Source organism: Ambystoma mexicanum, chromosome 6q, assembly GCF_040938575.1.
Source record: "Ambystoma mexicanum isolate Mex_15411 chromosome 6q, UKY_AmexF1_1, whole genome shotgun sequence".
Classification (NCBI taxonomy): Eukaryota; Metazoa; Chordata; class Amphibia; order Caudata; family Ambystomatidae; genus Ambystoma; species Ambystoma mexicanum.
Window position 1 is genome coordinate 815,504,689 of NC_090937.1, and position 18,305 is coordinate 815,522,993.

An 18,305-nucleotide genomic window follows, 5' to 3' on the forward strand; every position below is an offset into this window, starting at 1 on the left:
GATGGAGAGCCCAGCATTTATACGCCTAAGGTGAGAGCTCACCAGGACATTGGACTTTCGGAGAGTTGGCGATTAGTGAGGAGGAAGTCCAGCCAAACGGTCATTAACCCTTTTTTCTTCCGCCTACAGAAACCTTACCCTGCAAGCCAGACGGTCAATAAGAGGAAGCCCAGTCCAGAGAGTCATCCGAGCTCTACACTTCTCAATTGAAGAGACTATAACAGTTCAGCCGGGACCAGCGCCTCCATGGGAATCAAGTGAGCGTTACAGAACGCGAAGCCCTCCAATAACCTCCTACCCAGGCATTATGGAAACTTCCGACACTGATCAACTGGCCCAGTTACTAGGGGAATTAAGAGCTGAAGTACATGCTGCCCACCAGGAAACGAATGCCCTGAGGAGGGAATTGATTATGTCCAAAGAACGAACTGATGACCTCGCCAGACAGTTATTCCAAACACAACCGGGGCAAACCCCTCTACCTAATTCAGGAGGGACCTATACCCCGGCGGCTTCAGCCAATCCTGTTCAAATCAATCTGCCCGGAAATATGCCTTTGGCTCCGCCCGAACGCTTCTCTGGTGACCCTAAGAGGTTTGCGGTGTTCATAAATCAGTGCCGATTGCACTTTCTTTGTAGACCAGCTGCTTTTCCGACTGATCAGACTAAAGTAGCCTTTGTGCTTTCGTATCTTAGTGGCAGCGCCGCTGATTGGTCGATCCCTCTGGTTACACAGGATGACCCGATTCTTCACAATTTCCAGGCCTTCCAGGCCAATATGGAAAGACTTTTCGCAAGACATTCCCAGGGGCAGGCATGGACAACAAACTCCTTTCCCTACGGCAGGGCAATCAGGATCTTCTGGCTTATATTGCGTCATTTAACAGACTAATCGTAGAAACCAGATGGCCCGAGGACAAGAGGATCACGCTTTTCCACAGGGGTTTGCGTGGCGAACTCAAAGACGTCCTAGCCCAGGTCGTGAATCCCCCTCAAGATTGTTCAGAGTACATTGATTTAGTGGTCCAATTGGATCACAGACTACAAAACAGAAAGGCAGACCGCTCCAGGTTCGAAACTCGAGTATTCTCTAAGCCACTAACTCACACCAAAGAAGTTGAAGCCGTAGAACCTATGCAAATAGGGGTCATAAAGGGTCCCCTAACCCAGAAAGAACGCGACAGGAGACGACAATTGCAGCTATGTCTCTATTGTGGAAATTCAGGACATTTCCTCCGAGATTGTCCGGTGAAACCTCCGAAGAAGACAATGGGAGCTTCTGATAAGAATTCCGAAAAGCCCGAGCCGGGAAACGACCTCGCCCGACAAGTGTAGAGGTCCGCTTGCCGAGCGTAAAAACCAGTTCTTTGACCTCACACTTCATAATGTCAATGGTCCTCATAAATCCAGAACGACCGGATCGTTTGCATGCCATTAAAGCGTACATTGATAGCGGAGTGATTGGAAATTATGTAGACCGCGAGATGGCTTCCAGGATGAACCTACCCCTTTGTCCTAAGGTAATTAAAGACGTCATTACCACAGTGGATGGTACGGAAATAGCCTCCGGACCGGTAGCCCATACCACCACAGAAGTGACGTTATTAGGCCAAGATGGACATCGGGAGGTAATCGTGTTCGATGTGATCAAGGCCCCTCAGTTCCAAATAATTCTGGGGATGTCATGATCACTGCTTCCAAGGAGCTAGGACCAGCCCAACGTCCTTGGAAGCAGGCCCCTAACCTTCATCCCAGGCACCAGCCGGTCCCCACTGCGACCTTTTGGACCTTGTCCTGGCGCCGGTGGCACCAGGCTCATCAAAGTCACTGGTCCCGGCACTGGAAGCGCCGGGCTCATCATTTGTATGAAGATGCTTGGGTGGACTTACCTGCAGCAGACCATGCTGCTTACTTACCAGCCACATAGGAATCCTCTGTGAGCCGGGACTACTTTCTTACCTGGGTGGGGCAAGCTCCACTCCCTGGATAAAACACTGGAACTCTTCTGGAACAGGAACTCTTTTCTTACCTAGGTGAGGCCGTGGAGGAAGACGCCTCATCACTCCAAGGCTATTTAAACCACACCCGATTGATGAAACGTGCTTCGCGTTATTCTGCATCTGCAGCAGAACGCTCACCGTGTCTGTTCCAGTTTTCTTCTTTCCGATCCTGAACCTGCAAGAACAAACGCTTACCATTCCTGTATCCAGCCTTCAGTAGCACCTGCAAAGACAAGAAACAACAGGTTAGCACGGCAACCTTCACGCGCAGCGCTTTCCTCACCTGATCCATCGGCAGCTACCATTCACGCTGCTCCTCCGCCTGTGAAGACAAAAGCATAGTTATTCCTGTGTGGAATTACTTACCGGCACTCCGCGAATTCCGGTTTTCTTCAACGCTGCAATCCTGCACCTGAAAGACAAAAGAAGAGACATTAGACAGGTATTTTACTTACGCGCCATCGCGCCTGCCACAATAGGGCACCTGCAAATACTCCGGCGTTTTCCAGCGTCTCTTCAACACCCGAACTCACAGCTGCAAGGGAAAAGAGACAGTTAGAGAGCTTTTGAAAAGCAGGCAACTGGCATTTACTTACGCATTTCCAAGCGCTTCATTCCAAGACTCTGGCTCGAACTTCGGCTTTCTTCACACCATATTGTACCTCAAGAGCCCTGCAAGACAAATAGAAAAAGCATTATACAGAGCCCTGTTCCATATTAACATGCCCACGCACCTAAAGACTGTAAGGACTTAAAAGGTGTCCGGAAACTCACCGTTTGTGCAGTTAACGACGGTAGCAATCCTCTGATGTCAAGAGGCCTACGTTTCACCCAGTGAAGAAACTGGCAACGGCACCCTGCACCAGACGCAGATGGAGAGTCCAGCATTCACCTATCTAAGGTGAGCACGTTGACCTTGGGGCTCCACAGAAAAGCGAGGAAGGGAAAGAGAGAGAGATACCCGACAACCCCAGATCATTAACCCCATATTCTTTCACCTGCAGATATCTCACTCTTCGAGTTAGACACACAGTGCGAAGAGGCTCAGCCCCGGAAGCCAATCGAGTCCTGCACTTCACTTTTCGAGTCACAGACACCATCCTGCCAAGACCGGCGCCTCTGTGGGAATCAGGTGAGCGTTACAGGGGATCCCTTGGTTGGAGAAACACAATCCTCAAATTGATTGGCGACCAAAGACGACACAGTTCCCAGAGTGTGCACCTACTTGTTATCCTCGACCCAGTATTGGCCTAGCGGTAGCAACATCCGAAGGACCGCAATTGCCTCCAGAGTATCAAGAATTCCAAGATGTCTTTCAGAAGGAACAGGCTAATACCCTGTCTCCCCACAGATCTTATGACTGTCAAATAGACCTGATACCCGGAGCCACTCCCCCTTGTAGTAGAATTTACGCCCTTACCGAGCCTGAAAATCTTCATTTGCGACAGTATCTGGACCAGTACCTGGCCAATGGATTTACCCGCCCATCAAAGTCTCCTGCATCCTCGGCTCTGTTCTTCGTACCTAAAAAAGAAGGTGACCTTAGAACCTGTATTGATTATCGTGCCCTGAACCAGATAACGGTAAAGAACAGATACCCCCTACCTCTGATTCCGGAACTCCTTGACCAAGTTAAGAACGCCTGCATTTATACAAAGCTAGATCTCCGGGGAGCCTACCACTTGGTACGGATTAAAGAAGGCGACGAATGGAAGACGGCATTTCGCACCAAGTATGGACTATTTGAATACCAAGTGATGCCCTTCGGACTATGCAATGCACCAGCCGCGTTTCAGTATTTTATGAATGATGTCCTCAGAGAACTCATAGATGTTTGCGTAGTCGTCTACATAGATGACATCCTTGTGTACTCATCTTCAGAAGCAGATCATCGGAAACATGTTAGAGCTGTCCTTGAAAAACTCCGCCAACATAAGCTTTTTGCTAAGCTCGAAAAATGTGTTTTTCACGTCACCGAGGTCGAATTTCTAGGCTTTATTCTGACACCCAAAGGAGTCCACATGGACTCGAGAAAGGTGGACGCTATCATCAAGTGGCCATCACCTACTTCCGTGAAAGGTGTCCAAAGCATTTTAGGTTTCGCCAACTTTTACCGCAGGTTTATTCCAGAGTTTTCATGAGTGGTGCAGCCCATCACCGCCCTTTGAGTGGTCAACAGAAGCAGAACAGGCCTTTCAAGAGCTAAAAGCCAAGTTCACCTCAGCACCCATACTGAAACACCCATGCCCAGACCTCCCTTACATCGTTGAGACCGACGCCTCCAGCTTAGCAATGGGGGCGGCTCTATCACAGAGAGATCCGGAAACTAACCAATTGCACCCCGTGGCATTCTGGTCTCGCAGGTTCTCGGCGCCTGAAATTAACTACACCATCACAGAGAAAGAGCTTTAAGCAATTAAGTCCGCTTTCAAGGCCTGGCGGCACTATCTCCTTGGGGCCAAACACACTGTCACGGTAATCACCGATCATCGAAACCTACAATACCTGAAAACCGCCAAAGCTCAGTCCTCCAGACAGCTTCGCTGGGCACTTTTCTTTGCCGAATTTGACTTTGTAATTACTTATCGCCCCGGCAACAAAAATGGCAAAGCGGATGCCCTTTCCCGGATTCGAATGGGAGATAATATTGTCAATCCTGAACCTGTGCCAATAATTCCAGAACAGAGAATCCTGGGCCTGATTTCTTCACAATCCATCGAAGATATCGAAGCAAAAGTTAAACAACTTGTGACCCCTTCGGACTTACAAAACTGGCAACTGAAGGGAAAGGACTTCATCATAAAAAAAGACCTGCCTTATTTTCAGGGACGACTATTCCTACCACATGCCGATTTACAAAAACAGATAATCTCTTGCTACCATGATTCCTTGTTGGAGGGCCACCCAGGCATTGCCAAAACCTCGGAAAAAGTCAAGAGACACTTCTGGTGGTCATGGAGAAAGGACATAAAGGAGTTTGTGATGTCCTGTGGTGTGTGTGCCCAAAACAAAGGTCAGAAGGAAAGACCAGCGGGTATCCTGCATCCGCTAGACATCCCGCCACATCCCTGGCATACCCTCTCCATGGACTTCATCACCGATTTACCCTCCTGTTCCGGATACAACACTATTCTAGTAATTGTAAATTTGTTTTCTAAAATGGCCCACTTCGTTCCACTAAAGGGCTTACCTTCAGCTTCAGTTCTAGCACGGGAATTCCTTGAAAATATTGTAAGATTGCACGGCTTCCCTTCGGTTTTGATCTCAGATAGGGGGAGCCAGTTTATCTCTCACTTTTGGCGAAGTTGCTGTCGTTTAGCTCAAATCGATGTGAGACTTTCAACCAACCATCATCCCCAGACCGACGGACAAACTGAGAGGACAAACCAAACTCTGGAACAATATTTACGTTGTATGCTACAGCAGTCGGAAAGTAATTGGAAAGATATCCTTTGGATAGCCGAATATGCTTACAACAACTCGATCCATTCAGGAACCGGAAAAAGTCCCTTTTACATTTTATATGGGATTCATCCCCGAACCTCCAATCTCGACCCGCCCCAAGATCTTGGAACGCCTGCCGTGGATCAACTTCACAATGCTATCACTCAAGCTTTCAAAGAAGCGACAATCCACCTACAACAGGCTAAAGAATGGTACAAAAGGGGAGCAGACCAACACCGAAGAGACGCCCCTCAATACCAGGTTGGAGATCAAGTTTGGTTATCCACCAAACATTTATCACTTAAAGGACCTCACACCTTCAACCCAAAATATCTGGGACCATATCCAATTACAGCCATAATAAACCCAGTGGCTGTCAAATTGGGTTTGCCATCCCACATGAAAATACATCCGCTGTTTCACGTATCTCTACTAAAACCTATGCAACCTGGAACCAGACTGAATAAACCTCCAGAGGCTATTCAAGTAAATGGAGAACCTGAATTTGAGGTTAAAAACATCCTGGACTCCAAGATCATCAAGTCAAAATTATACTATCTGATCGACTGGAAGGGTTACGGACCTCAAGAACGATCATGGGAACCCTCTGACCACGTCCATGCTCCTCGTCTAGTCAGAAAATTCCACCGAACTTTTCCCAATAGGCCAAAACCTCCGGGGAAGACAAGTTTGGGAGGGGCCTTGAAGGGGGGGTGCTGTCATGAGCACTGCTCCCGAGAAGCCAAGTCAAGCCCAGCATCCCCGGAAGCAGGCTCACGACCCTCGTCCCCGGCTCCAGCAAACCCCTATTGGGGCCCTTTGGACCATGTCCTGGCGCCTCTGGCGCCAGGCTCATAAGGAACCTCAGTCCTGGCACCAGGGGCGCCGGGCTCATAATTCTTGCAAAGGTGCTTGGGTGGACCTACCTGTAGCAGACCATGCTGCATACTCACCTTTGCAAATGCTGGCAGGATGAAGTCCCCAGCCTTCTGCTGGGAGGAACTATTCCCTGAACTGGGACTACTTCCTTACCTGGGTGGGGCTGGTGCCACTCCTTAGCTATGGAACACAGGAACTCTTTTACCTGGGCGAGGCTGAGGAAGGAGATACCCAATCACTCCAACACTATTTAAACCACACCCGATTGGGAAAACGTGCTTCGCGTTATTCTGCATCTGCAGCAGGACGCTCACCGAGTCAGCTCCAGCATTCCAGTGACATCTCCAGCTTCAGCTCAGCATCCTGTGGAAGAAAGACACGAGAACTATACTTACCATCCAGGAATCCAGACACCGGCAGAACCTGTAAGCAAAAGAAACATAAGGTTAGCAAGTTGCAACACGTTCGCAGCTGCGCACGCTTACCTGATCCATCTGTGCTTTCACGGATTCTTCGCGGCCTTCTCTTCAGCAGCCTAACGGCACCTGTAAAGACAAAGAACATTGTTAAGTAGGAATCTGGTGAAGGCGGCCGCATTTACTTTTCTTACCTGCTTTTGTGCGCGTATTACGATCTCTTCAACCGCAGCAGCCCGGCACCTGAAAACAAGAAAAGACTTTATTTAAGTGCCATTAAAGACTGCAAGAAAGCCTAACACTTACGTGTTTCCCCACGTGCATCCGCGACTGGGAAAACGCCCGCAACATCTCAAGACCTGAAAACAGAAAACCAGGGACATTATTGAGGTGTCATTGAAATTCCCATACCTACGTACAACCGCACGTGTCGCGCTCTCAGTGACCACGCCCTCAGTATCCAGGCACCTGAAAAAGACAATGCAGACTTCATTAAAGGTGCACATCTCTTCAAGACTATAAACTCTTTATACCTACTGGCATCCGCTCGTGCAGTAACGGCGGCATCACCTTTTGGCATCTCAGCACCTGTGCCACTTCTAAGGCCACAAAAGACTTTGAGGATCTCCAGTGACGTAACTGGAACCCACGCACCCCTGCATAAGTCGCAGGATGGAGAGCCCAGCATTTATACGCCTATGGTGAGAGCTCACCAGGACATTGGACTTTCGGAGAGTTGGCGATTAGTGAGGAGGAAGTCCAGCCAAACGGTCATTAACCCTTTTTTCTTCCGCCTGCAGAAACCTTACCCTGCAAGCCAGATGGTCAATAAGAGGAAGCCCAGTCCAGAGAGTCATCCGAGCTCTACGCTTCTCAATTGAAGAGACTATAACAGTTCAGCCGGGACCAGCGTCTCCGTGGGAATCAGGTGAGCGTTACAGCGGCAAACACTTTCTTTAGAAAATTCCATCTAAATCCATCAAGTGAAAGGTTATTAGCAATAGAATTTTGGGAAAAGTCCATGCAAATAGGTTTTATCTTGACTATATGTTGGTAATTGACACCTTAAATATAGGTATGTATACATGTCTGTTTATTCAGGGAAGAAACCTTAGATAAAAGAGAGTTAAGTTGAATCAATTCAATGCAAGCCCTTGATAATCAGTGACACAACTATAGTTGATGTGACTTTAAGGTGTCGTGTTTATGCAAAGTCGCAGATATTCAACAGTTCTTGGAAAATAGGCAGCCCATGAGCACATTGATAGCATCACAGATGACATCACATAAATCATGAATGGAAGTGAAAGTACACTAATGAGATCACAGTCATGTTGGTGTGAAAGATTCCCATCCTTTATCTCAAGACACATAACAAACATTCTATAGATATACATTGATTGTATGCTAACAGAGATTAAGGATACCCTGCCAGTATGGCAACTAAATTGAATGCAGAAAAAGTTTTTTCCCCGCTTTTAAAGATGATGAATGTCTTTCAAAATGTAGGTCCAGAAAATCTACAATTTCCTACACACTAGAAGAGTGCTTTGGCTTCCTCTGTACTAATATCATTTCCGCATAAACATCTTATATAGATATAATAATCTCTGTTAATTGGAGACTATCCTCCTCTAAAGTTATCTCTAGAAACAAGGCTGACCACCGTAAGACATTAATGGTGTGAAAACTATCAAAGCCCTTTGTTCCTCACATTCAAATCTTTATGCTTTCCAAATGGGTACATAGGGTTTATAGTTACCAACACTTTAATGTTTCAGTGAGTGTTGTGAAAAATAAAATGAGCTCCAGGTCCAGTGTGCACCATGTACTTAGAGATGCAAGAATACAGCAGCATACCTTCCCCAAGTTTAATGTCAACACCAAAAAAAAGTATCTTGAAGCTTTGTCTTTCAACTGGATTTTCACAATTCTTTATAACTGAGGGGCCACTTACCCAAGTCTGATGTTCATCAATACTTGTTTTCCTGATTTGATCATATTAAGCCTCCTTGTTGGCATATAGAGGTTCTTTGGTCTAGGCACAGTTTTAGACCACACAGTCCACACATTACAGGTCAGGCAACCAGGAACTTAGCATTCACTTTTCCATCATCCTTTGTCTCACGTTCTCTGGTCTTGGAGCAGTTTTAGACCACACAGTCCACCCATTACAGGTCACGCAACCAGGAACTTCCAGGTTTCTTTCAAAGTTCAGTATTTTACTCAACAAGCTGTACCTTAAAATGCAGCTTCACAACTTTACCACTTGCATTGTTTCTTAAACTTGATTCTACTTTATTCAAAGTCTTTCATACTGTTTAGCTTCCTCTTTGATTTCAATTCATTGTTCATCAGTTGTAACTTACTTTACTTCATTTCATTGAGATAAGAAGTTCAGTTTTCCATATATGTTGCTTTCATTTAATTAAGTATCCCTTTGCTTCTTTCTTTCAATTCTGTATTCAAATAAATACCACCTTGCTTGTTTCATTCAATGCAGCATTCAATAAAGGTTCATTTTGCTTATTTCATTGAATACGGTATTAAATAAAGTTCCTTTCATTTCTTTTATTCAGTTTGATAAGTTACTTTCGCTTGTTTTCATTTGGTTCTATATTCAATGGAAATCTTGTTTTACTTGTTTCCTCGACCGACGGTCTTCTTCGAGCGCCCCGATTATTTAAGTGTCCCTCACACTTCCCCAGACATTTCTCCATTTTCCTCCTTCAGAGGGAAAACCAAATAGCCGGGCTCTCCACTTAGCATTTGCCGGCTCCCATGTGTAGCTTCACCTCCACTCTCCGGCAGCACCTGCTGCCCGCCTTCCCCTCCATGGGATCTCCAATCTGCATTCACAATCCTGCGAGACTCCCAGGGTCTGGTTCAGCGTCTGAAAGAGGGAATGAGGTGGAACACTCTTATAATGACCCATAAAGGTCGGCGGGAAGGTTAGGTTGGTTAGCATGAGGATAATGGGGATACCATGTCTCATCTAAAGGTACCCCACTCCCAACCTCAAGGACCCTCCACCCAAGTGATCCTCCCTCGCTTGTCCACCCCCAGGGTCAGGATTCAATAGCGATGGCCTTTCCCTGGCCATCTGCATGGATGATCAAAGGAGCATGGGATTGAGAATAACCTCAGATTTCTCACACTCCATAGTCACCTCAGTGGCCGATGAGTCCTCTCTCACAATAGTAGGAGCCTGAAGGCACTTCAGGCCTGGACTGCGAGCTACCAATGAGACCCTTCTCTTACACTCTCCACCAGAGAACATTTCCTGTTCTTGGAACAGGCCAGGGAATTCACTCTGCATCTGTTCCTTTTGTTGGAGTGGTTGAGGACCTCTGCCTGTATCTGCTCTGTGGTTGAGGACGCCTCAGGGCCACAGCCCTCATGTACTTCATCATGTGCTGCTCCAGTGACAACTATGACAATCTTTGTGTCAGAAACCCTATTTCAATGTAGTTTTTAACAGCAACATGGTGCAGGGAGGTTGCACTCCTCCAACTAATACCTGCAATTTCCAAGGGACAGTACTTCAAACTATCAAACCCTCTTACCTGCATGTCTGGTCTTTTGGTGCACTGTTCTGCCTTCACCAGTCGCCAGACAGTTGTGATGCTAACAGCAGTGCCACTCAAGGTGGGAGGTTTTTCCCCATTTCTGGAGACACAGTCCAGAAATATCTGAGTCTTATCGGGAACTGGGGGCCCCTCTAAGGACCAAGTACCATTCCCACTCAAAGTGAGGGAACGGTCATCCACTCCCTAGCCTAGTGGGACTTCATCTGTTAAATTGCCCACCCTGACTCTGAACTTCTCATTGGAAGGACCATCAGTTTAAAAAGCCTGCTTGGGTTTCCCCTTGCAGGCAAGATCCCCTCCCTTTGTGTCATATTTCCACACTGGAAACAACCCCTAGTTGTAGAGGGTATGGGACCTTCAGTGCTATGGGTGCCTATACTCTGCTTTCCTATGGAAGTTGACCTACCACGGATCTGGGATTTCCCTTTGCATTTTTGGGGAATTTTCTTGGATGGAGGGTCAGAACCTGTGTCCTTGCTCTCATTGTGCTTATCATAATCGCCTGCCTCTGATTTGGGTGTGTATGCCTTAGCCTTTCTGTGGACTTGAGTGTTCATGTACCTGCCTTCAGTCTTCCCAGGCTCTACAGGCTTGGTGTCACTCATTTATCCTAAACACTGGTTTAACTCCATCTCCCAATTGTCAAGGGTATTCTCACATGCATCCAAGTTTGATATGCCCCGAGTTGTGTCAGATTTGCTACCTGTGGCCCATCCACTCCATCACTCTAAGGGCTGATGTGTAAACACATCAAAATGTTTACTCCCCACCCCAAATAGTTGGACTATGTCCTTGGGGGTGTGGCGCCCTGGCTTTCCTTTGGTGCGACCACCCAAGATACCTCCTACCCCACTAGAAGCTTTGTCCCATACAAATAAAATTCCTCCATCACCTAACAATGTGCTGCGGTTTCTCAGCAGTTCAATCTTACTGACTTCACCGCCATGTGGGAGACCCAATCTCTCACAAAGTAGAACCATTGTGAGACATATTGTTATTCACTTTATCAGTGAAACTAAATGGTAAAAGTACACACTTATTTTGGCAGACTAGGCTGTGGGCGCAGTCTGTTCCAAATCCCAACCTCTACAAACCCATGTGATAAATTGACTTCTACCATGCAGTAATACAAGGATGAGCACAGGCTAAAGTGCCCACTCAGCCCTCATACTTCTGCAAACCAAGAGCCAACACAATCATAAATGTAAAACAGGCACAGTCAAGAGATATCACTCCTTTGCCTTTTGTTGTAACGTGGGCTGAGGGAAGGCTACACTGTTATGAGGGGTGTGAATGTGGTGCAGTAGCAACCCACACAGCGAAGTATTACAGTCCAAAATAAGGTAATGTACAATCAAGGTTTTGTAAAGAAATATACTTTAATCAGACACACCATCTAAAGTACTAGCTAGAAAATACTATAAAAACCCACCTCTATAGACGAAACACAGAATATACACAGATACAATAGATGCAGACAAGTGGAGAAAGGGCATCAAAAGGCTCCTCTTTCCGCTCTCATCACTTCCTTCCATATCTCCTTTTACCTTTATACTGATGGCACCCAGATCCTTCTCTCTCTATCTTCCTTTGATTCTGTTTTGCATTCCACTGTTTCTAACTGTCTTTTAGCTGTCTTTTAGCTGTCCAGAACAGGATGTCATCTCAATCCCTCGAAAACCCGAGGTTCTATTTTCTCCCTCCTCTACTTGCTCTTCCACTCTATCCCCCCTCTCTTTCCTTTTCTCCATCCGCTCTTTCCTTTTCACTTTCAGCATGCAACCTGGGTGTTATCTTTGATCCTTCCCTCTCTTTTTCCCCTTCATATTTCCACTATTGCTCGCTCTTGCCGCTATGCTCTGTTTAATATTTGCTGTGCTCATGCTTACTTTTCTTGTCATGCTACTAAACTTCTTCTCTTTTCTCTTGTCTTTTCCAATATTGACTACTGTTCATCTTTATTGTTCGGTCTTGCTGCCTGTCATCTCTTTCCTTTTCATTCTATCTATAACGCCTCTCTTTGCCTTCTTTTTTCTTTACCCCCTAAAGTCTCTATTACATCCTCCCTACTTTCAATGTCCCTACTTCCTTTGGAATCCCCTCTTCTGTATCACTTTTTTCTACTGTCTTCAAATACACTCATGGCCTGGCCACTCCTGATCTTTCTTCTCTACTCTCGTTTTATGTCCCCTCACGCCCCTTGTGATCTCAGAATCTATTTCTCTTGACGGTTCCTAAGCCCCCTTGTGCTCCATCTCGTTTCTGCTCCTTTTCTTTCTTGGCTCCAAAACATTAGAACGCTCTTCGTCTTTCACTTTAAAGCTTCATTTTCCAGACTAATCTTAAACTCTGTCTTCTTTCGTCTTTTGCCTCTTAAAATTCTCTATTCTTCTCTGTTGATGTAACATTTTTGTTCTTTTGTATAAATTTGACTGTTCTGTTTTTTATTCTTTTTATTGTTCAGTGCCTTTGGCGAAAGGCACTTTATAAATTCAATAAAATACAAATACAAAAGAGCACAATGTTCAAAAGGATGTTTGTGCTGCAAAAAGGGATACGAATTACCTATCCAGTCACCAGGTCCCAAAGATGGCCCAGAAGGGCAGATATAGGTCAAGAGTACCTTCACATATGTCTTGGTAGTTCAAAAGTGTTGAACTAGGATTCTCTGCATCGTTCGTGGTGTCGGCTCAGGTCAACGATGCAGCACTCCCGATGGCACATCGGCAAGCTGGCTTCGAGTCCAGGGAATGGAAGGTGGCTGCGGTCTTGAATCGTCTACTCGCACTGTGTTTATTAGGTGGTCCCCAAGTCAGTCAGCGGTCGCAGTTCAGCGGCGGTGAGCTGGTACCACGATGCAGAGGCAAGTAGATTCTATGCAGAGACTCAAAGGTCACTGTTCAGGGAACACCAGGATTGGGTTGATCAACTTACAGGAGTGGGAATGGAGAAGCTGGTGTTTCGAATGGTGGCTCAAGCAAGGCAAGGTAGAGGTACTTTGTGGTTTGAGCCGAAGCAGCAACATGCTTCTGCTGGTGCTGTGCAGCGGTGAACTGAGTCAAACATTGTACAGTGGTCCAGAGAACAATGGACACCAGAGGGCCGCTTAGAAGGGTGCTGCTAGATTGCTCGATGTCGACCACAGTTGAGTAATGGCTTGCACCGAGTCTGCGTTGGCAACAGGGGCCTTGGCTGTTGTGATTTCCAGGTGCTGTGAGTCCCACATGGTCTCAAGGGCCAATGTCAGTCCTTTCTACAGGCTCCCAAACATGGGGGGAGGCTGCATACACCTTCAGGGAACCTGCAACACACTGAGGTCCTAGACAACAGGATGGCTGGCAGAGAGACATGCTTATGATCCAGCAGCAGTGTTCGCCCCCAATGGTCCCTGTGGGTGGTTAGGGGACAAAGCTTGTTTCTGCCTTTGAACACCTGTCTTTACCTTTCTTAGCAGAGTCCAGTGACATCTCAAGTGAAGATCCAAGGATGCTTTAAGATGATTCAAAGAAGTGGTGGGAGAACCCTTCTTTTATAGGGAAAGATCCCCACGTGAATGGACTAAAGCTAGCCTGCTTTAGGGGTCCAATCCCTGCCTTTGACATGGGTGGACCTTGCCCTTCTGATGTCATACCCAAAGTGCTTTGCCGTAGAAGGGACAGGAAAGAGAAAGAGCGGCAGAGAGATTCAAAATGGAAGATATATGATGTCTCCTTCCGTTAAACAAGGTTCCCCTGACTACTCTAACTCTGACCCCTTCCCTTTTCTCTTAGAACAAAGGCCTTTAGAAATGCAGTCCTCTGGTTTGAGGCCTGACTCTCTGTGAATGGGTGAGCCTTTTGGGTTATGTTCCAGATCAGCGTCCTGTGGAGTGGCTTTCCTGAGAGAAAGGGTGTTACCTGCCCTTAAAAGGGAACAAAGAGAAGCAATCCCCCCAAGGCTACAGTCCTGTCTGTGGACAGGGGTGGGCTTTGTCTGTGAGGCATACAGATATCCCTTCCACAGCTTAACGTGCCAATAGGACAGGCACATGTGTGAAATCCATTTAATGTGGGTGGGATAACTCTAGGAGGTGCGGGCCACCATACCCCAATTCAGGAATGGTTTATATTTACAGTTTAGTGTGCCACCAGGACAGTATCTCCAGAGTAATGCAGTTTTTAAAACAGGGGTGCATATTTGTATAATGCAGCCCCTGCACTGCAAAGACTTGGTTGTCACTGCAGCTGTCAAGAGGGCACCTGCGACCTCTGAACCTGCTCTGTGCCACTGGTAGAGCAAGTGCTGCAAAGCAGGATATTGATGCAGCCAGGCACAAGTACACACTATACTTTTGGCACAGAGCTTATGAAAGGGGAATCTTATTAGCAGATTTCCCTTTCAGAGATTAAATTACCCACACCATTTTGTTTTTTAATAAAAATCAAACAAGCTAGGGCTTTCACACCCTTGTCAGCTGGCATAACTATTTTTCCTCCATATTCACCTTCAAGGGCATCTTACATAAGCATTACATTTTGGCATGGTTGGAGCCTGCCTTCTTATTGGTTGAACTGTTGTGCTATGAAAAGCCAAAGTACTCAGAAAACTATTCCCTTACGTTAGTATCCTTTTTTTGGACTGCTTTCAACACTGCTCCAATTTATTCAAATCATCACTATGCTCATTTTAAAATGGGACTGGATCTATCCAGACTTCCTTTCCACATTTCCTTAAAGCCCGAGTTAGAAATGCTCAAATACTTTAAGTGCCTGAGGTATCAATTTATGGTAAGAGAAGTGTCAAATTACATTCATCCATTGCCTTCTGAGTGAGGACTGTCAGAATACGATGGTTAAAAATTGACGCAATCGTGAACTATGAAGTGTTAGGTATGAAATTAAGACCAGTAATGCACTTGGACTGCTTATTCGCCTTTTTTATTAAAAAAAAATATATAGTGTAGTATTGAATATAATTATTAATTTTTGAATATTTCATCTCGTCTGGTTTTAAGTGTAATCTGCAGTGATGTCATCAACAATGTCATAAGTGATGGCATAATGATGTCATCAGTGTGCTCTAGTTTCCAGTGATGCCATGGATGATTATAAAAGCGAAGTTCATTTGGTGAAAATCTGTGCTTTTTTCCCTATAGGAAAACCAATATAAAAAGTCAAAAACCCACCTTTATTTTAACCTTTATATCTTTGAGCCAACCAAATGTATCAGTAATTCGCCTTAAATATAGGGGGAAGGATCGGATATATTTTCTGACAGCCTATCCTGTTATATAACTGCAGCCGGGAGCACAATCACGAAGTAAAGCCTGCTGTCCCACCCTATTGCGCAATGTGTGAACATTCCTATCTAAGGCCCCCTACCCTGCCCAGGTACTTCCATTTGCTAGGAGATCTTTAGAGTTCAGACAAAAGGCAGGGAAGCAGAGCAAATTGGAGGCAGCTAATGTAAGAGTAAAATATGCTTTACGTCACCAAAAGCAAAAGGTGTGTCTCAACACCGTTGAGACTTGGCCTACCAACTTTCACTCCAGAATCTTTGTTAACCAGAGTATATAAACCTAGTACAGTAGTTGCACGTTTCCATTTCCTTCCCACTCTCCCACTCCCTTCCTTATCTATGTTTTAGCTCTTGCACTATCTGAAATGTCATCAGCATTCCAGAATCTTGGTAAACCAGAGTGTATAAACCTAGTACAGTAGTTGCCTGTCTGTTTACATTTCCTTCCCACTCTTCCCCTCCCTTCCTTATCTATATCTTAGCTCTTGCACTATCTGAAATGTCATCAGGCAAGTACATAATTTCACATCATTACTGTTCATGGCCTGTTAGAATGTCATTGCATGTTCCCTTGTTCCCTCCCTTGCCTTGAAGCGCTTTGAAATACATTGTGTATAGGCACTATATAAATAAACGATCATATCATATCATTATGGCATGATTGATACTACCTGCTGATAAATGGATGGCTGTGCATTCTTTGGTGACGCTTCCTATCTATTTCAGGTTCCATAAGTTCCTGGGTGGTCATTTTCATACTACCAATCAACAGCGCCTTGAATCCAATTCTCTACACTCTGACAACAAGACCCTTCAAAGAAATGATTAGTCAAATTTGGACTAACTACAAACAGCGAAGATCCCGTGGAAACAAGCAAAGTCAGAAGACATACACACCATCATTTTTTTGGGTTGAGATGTGGCCACTAAACGACAATTCCCCCGAGCTGATCAAGCAAGATGCTTACATGGACTCCTGTGAGATGTCAGTCACCACACACTCCACACGGCTGAACTCTTACACATAAGGACAACCTATGAAGAGGACGTTCATGCAAAACTTTGCATCAAATTGTATGCAATATGTTTTACAACAGCACACAAATGACTATGAAGTATTGATTTACTGTTTGCCATCAACGACCAAGAGGTGGCCTCAGGGGAGGACAGCGACTATTCTCCAACAGACTGGGTAAAGTCCTATAATCATGGCGGAGGAAGAGAAAGTACTCAAGACTTGGACAAGTTAATATTTGGAAAGACCACTGGAGAGCGACCATCAACATACTCCCTGTTTAAACAGAACACAGTCATCCATCTACAAGAGACATACAAAATATATCTTACAATTAGCCTAGGGTAAACGGCGACCCTAGGGTAAAAGCGACAATAATTTCCTATTTTTTAGTGTGGAGGTTTACAAAGACATTCCCAGTCATCATTCCCATCCTTTTACATGTTTACAAAATGAATGCATATATTGTAAAAAAAGAAATGTTTAAAGCACAGCCATTCCGCTTTATTGACAGTTCATGACGCAGTTAAATTAAACGGTAACAAAAAGCTAACGTGCTTCCGGATTCCTATGAACATTCACCAGTCAAGTAAACGTTGGCAGTAGCTGAGAAGCATGTTCAGATGTATGCGTGAAGACGCATTGTCCAATCACGAATGTACTGCTCATATTAGTAATAAAGACGCTTTTCAGGATTTCAACTAGTTACCCTGATCGATGTGTAAGCGTTCGAGAGCCAGTGTGTTATTAGAGAAGATAATATATGAACAAGTGGAGTTTTGGGTGGCTGTGAATAAGTTGAAATTAACTCCCGAATCACAAGATACAAGATAGATGGAGCTACAGGACCGCAGAAGGATTCCATTTGGGCTTACCGAAAAGATGGAATAACAAAAGAGTCCCATTAAGCCAATTACATTTGCAGGTTTCGTTTATCACACAAATTGGGAACAATCATCCCTTGTTCTGAAACTCTGGTGAACCTTGGGTCATTACGAGTTGGCTGCGATTCCGGCAGTAAATCCACCAGAATACCACCCAGTGGAATTACCGTTACCACCACTTGGTCCAGTGGTATTACCGGCAGATTACAAGTGGCAGTGTAAATCCCAATTCTTTTGAGTCCTTGGTACTCAATGGGGCTTTTTTGGTAGAATCACTGCAGTGGTAATTCCGCCACGGTAATTCTGCTGAAAGTGGACGGAAAGTCGGCAGATTTACCTCCAGCTGATAGCTGGAGATGAATCCTGCAACTTTCTGCACAACTCATAATCAGGCAGTGCGATAATGCGGCGTACATCACTCACACCTGCCATCAGCAGGACGTGTACACTGCACTTTCTGTAAACCAGTAATCTGTTACCAATAATGGGCCCCCTGTAGTTTACATCATGTCTCGCAATGGAACGGTCCACCAGACAGCCTTTCTGCTTGCTTTGTTTCTAATTGCGCACCCATACATAGCACATTAAACTAACCCTTGGTGTAAATCATGAGAATATTATTGCCCCCTTGTGGGTCTGGATTGCATCCTTCAAATTGAAGGAAATGGCATACATTGTATAATGTCTTGTGTGCTCACATCTGGTTTATCATTTGGGAAATACTTCCTCAGACTACAGGAACTGCATGGTACGAGCAGTGTCTAAAGTATGGAAACATGTGTCTGATGTTGCTCTTGGTG

The 18,305-nt window shown here is 45.4% G+C and overlaps 1 protein-coding gene across 1 annotated transcript in view; it reads left to right on the plus strand.

Moving 5' to 3' along the window:
* Positions 1 to 17,322, plus strand: part of RXFP1 (relaxin family peptide receptor 1) — a 1,623,004-nt gene extending 1,605,682 nt beyond the window's left edge. Inside the window, 1 exon segment of the mRNA XM_069631337.1 lies at positions 16,333 to 17,322. Within this exon segment, the coding sequence (XP_069487438.1) occupies positions 16,333 to 16,634 (302 nt within the window). The 3' untranslated portion in view covers positions 16,635 to 17,322.
* The last annotated feature ends 983 nt before the right edge of the window (positions 17,323 to 18,305 follow it).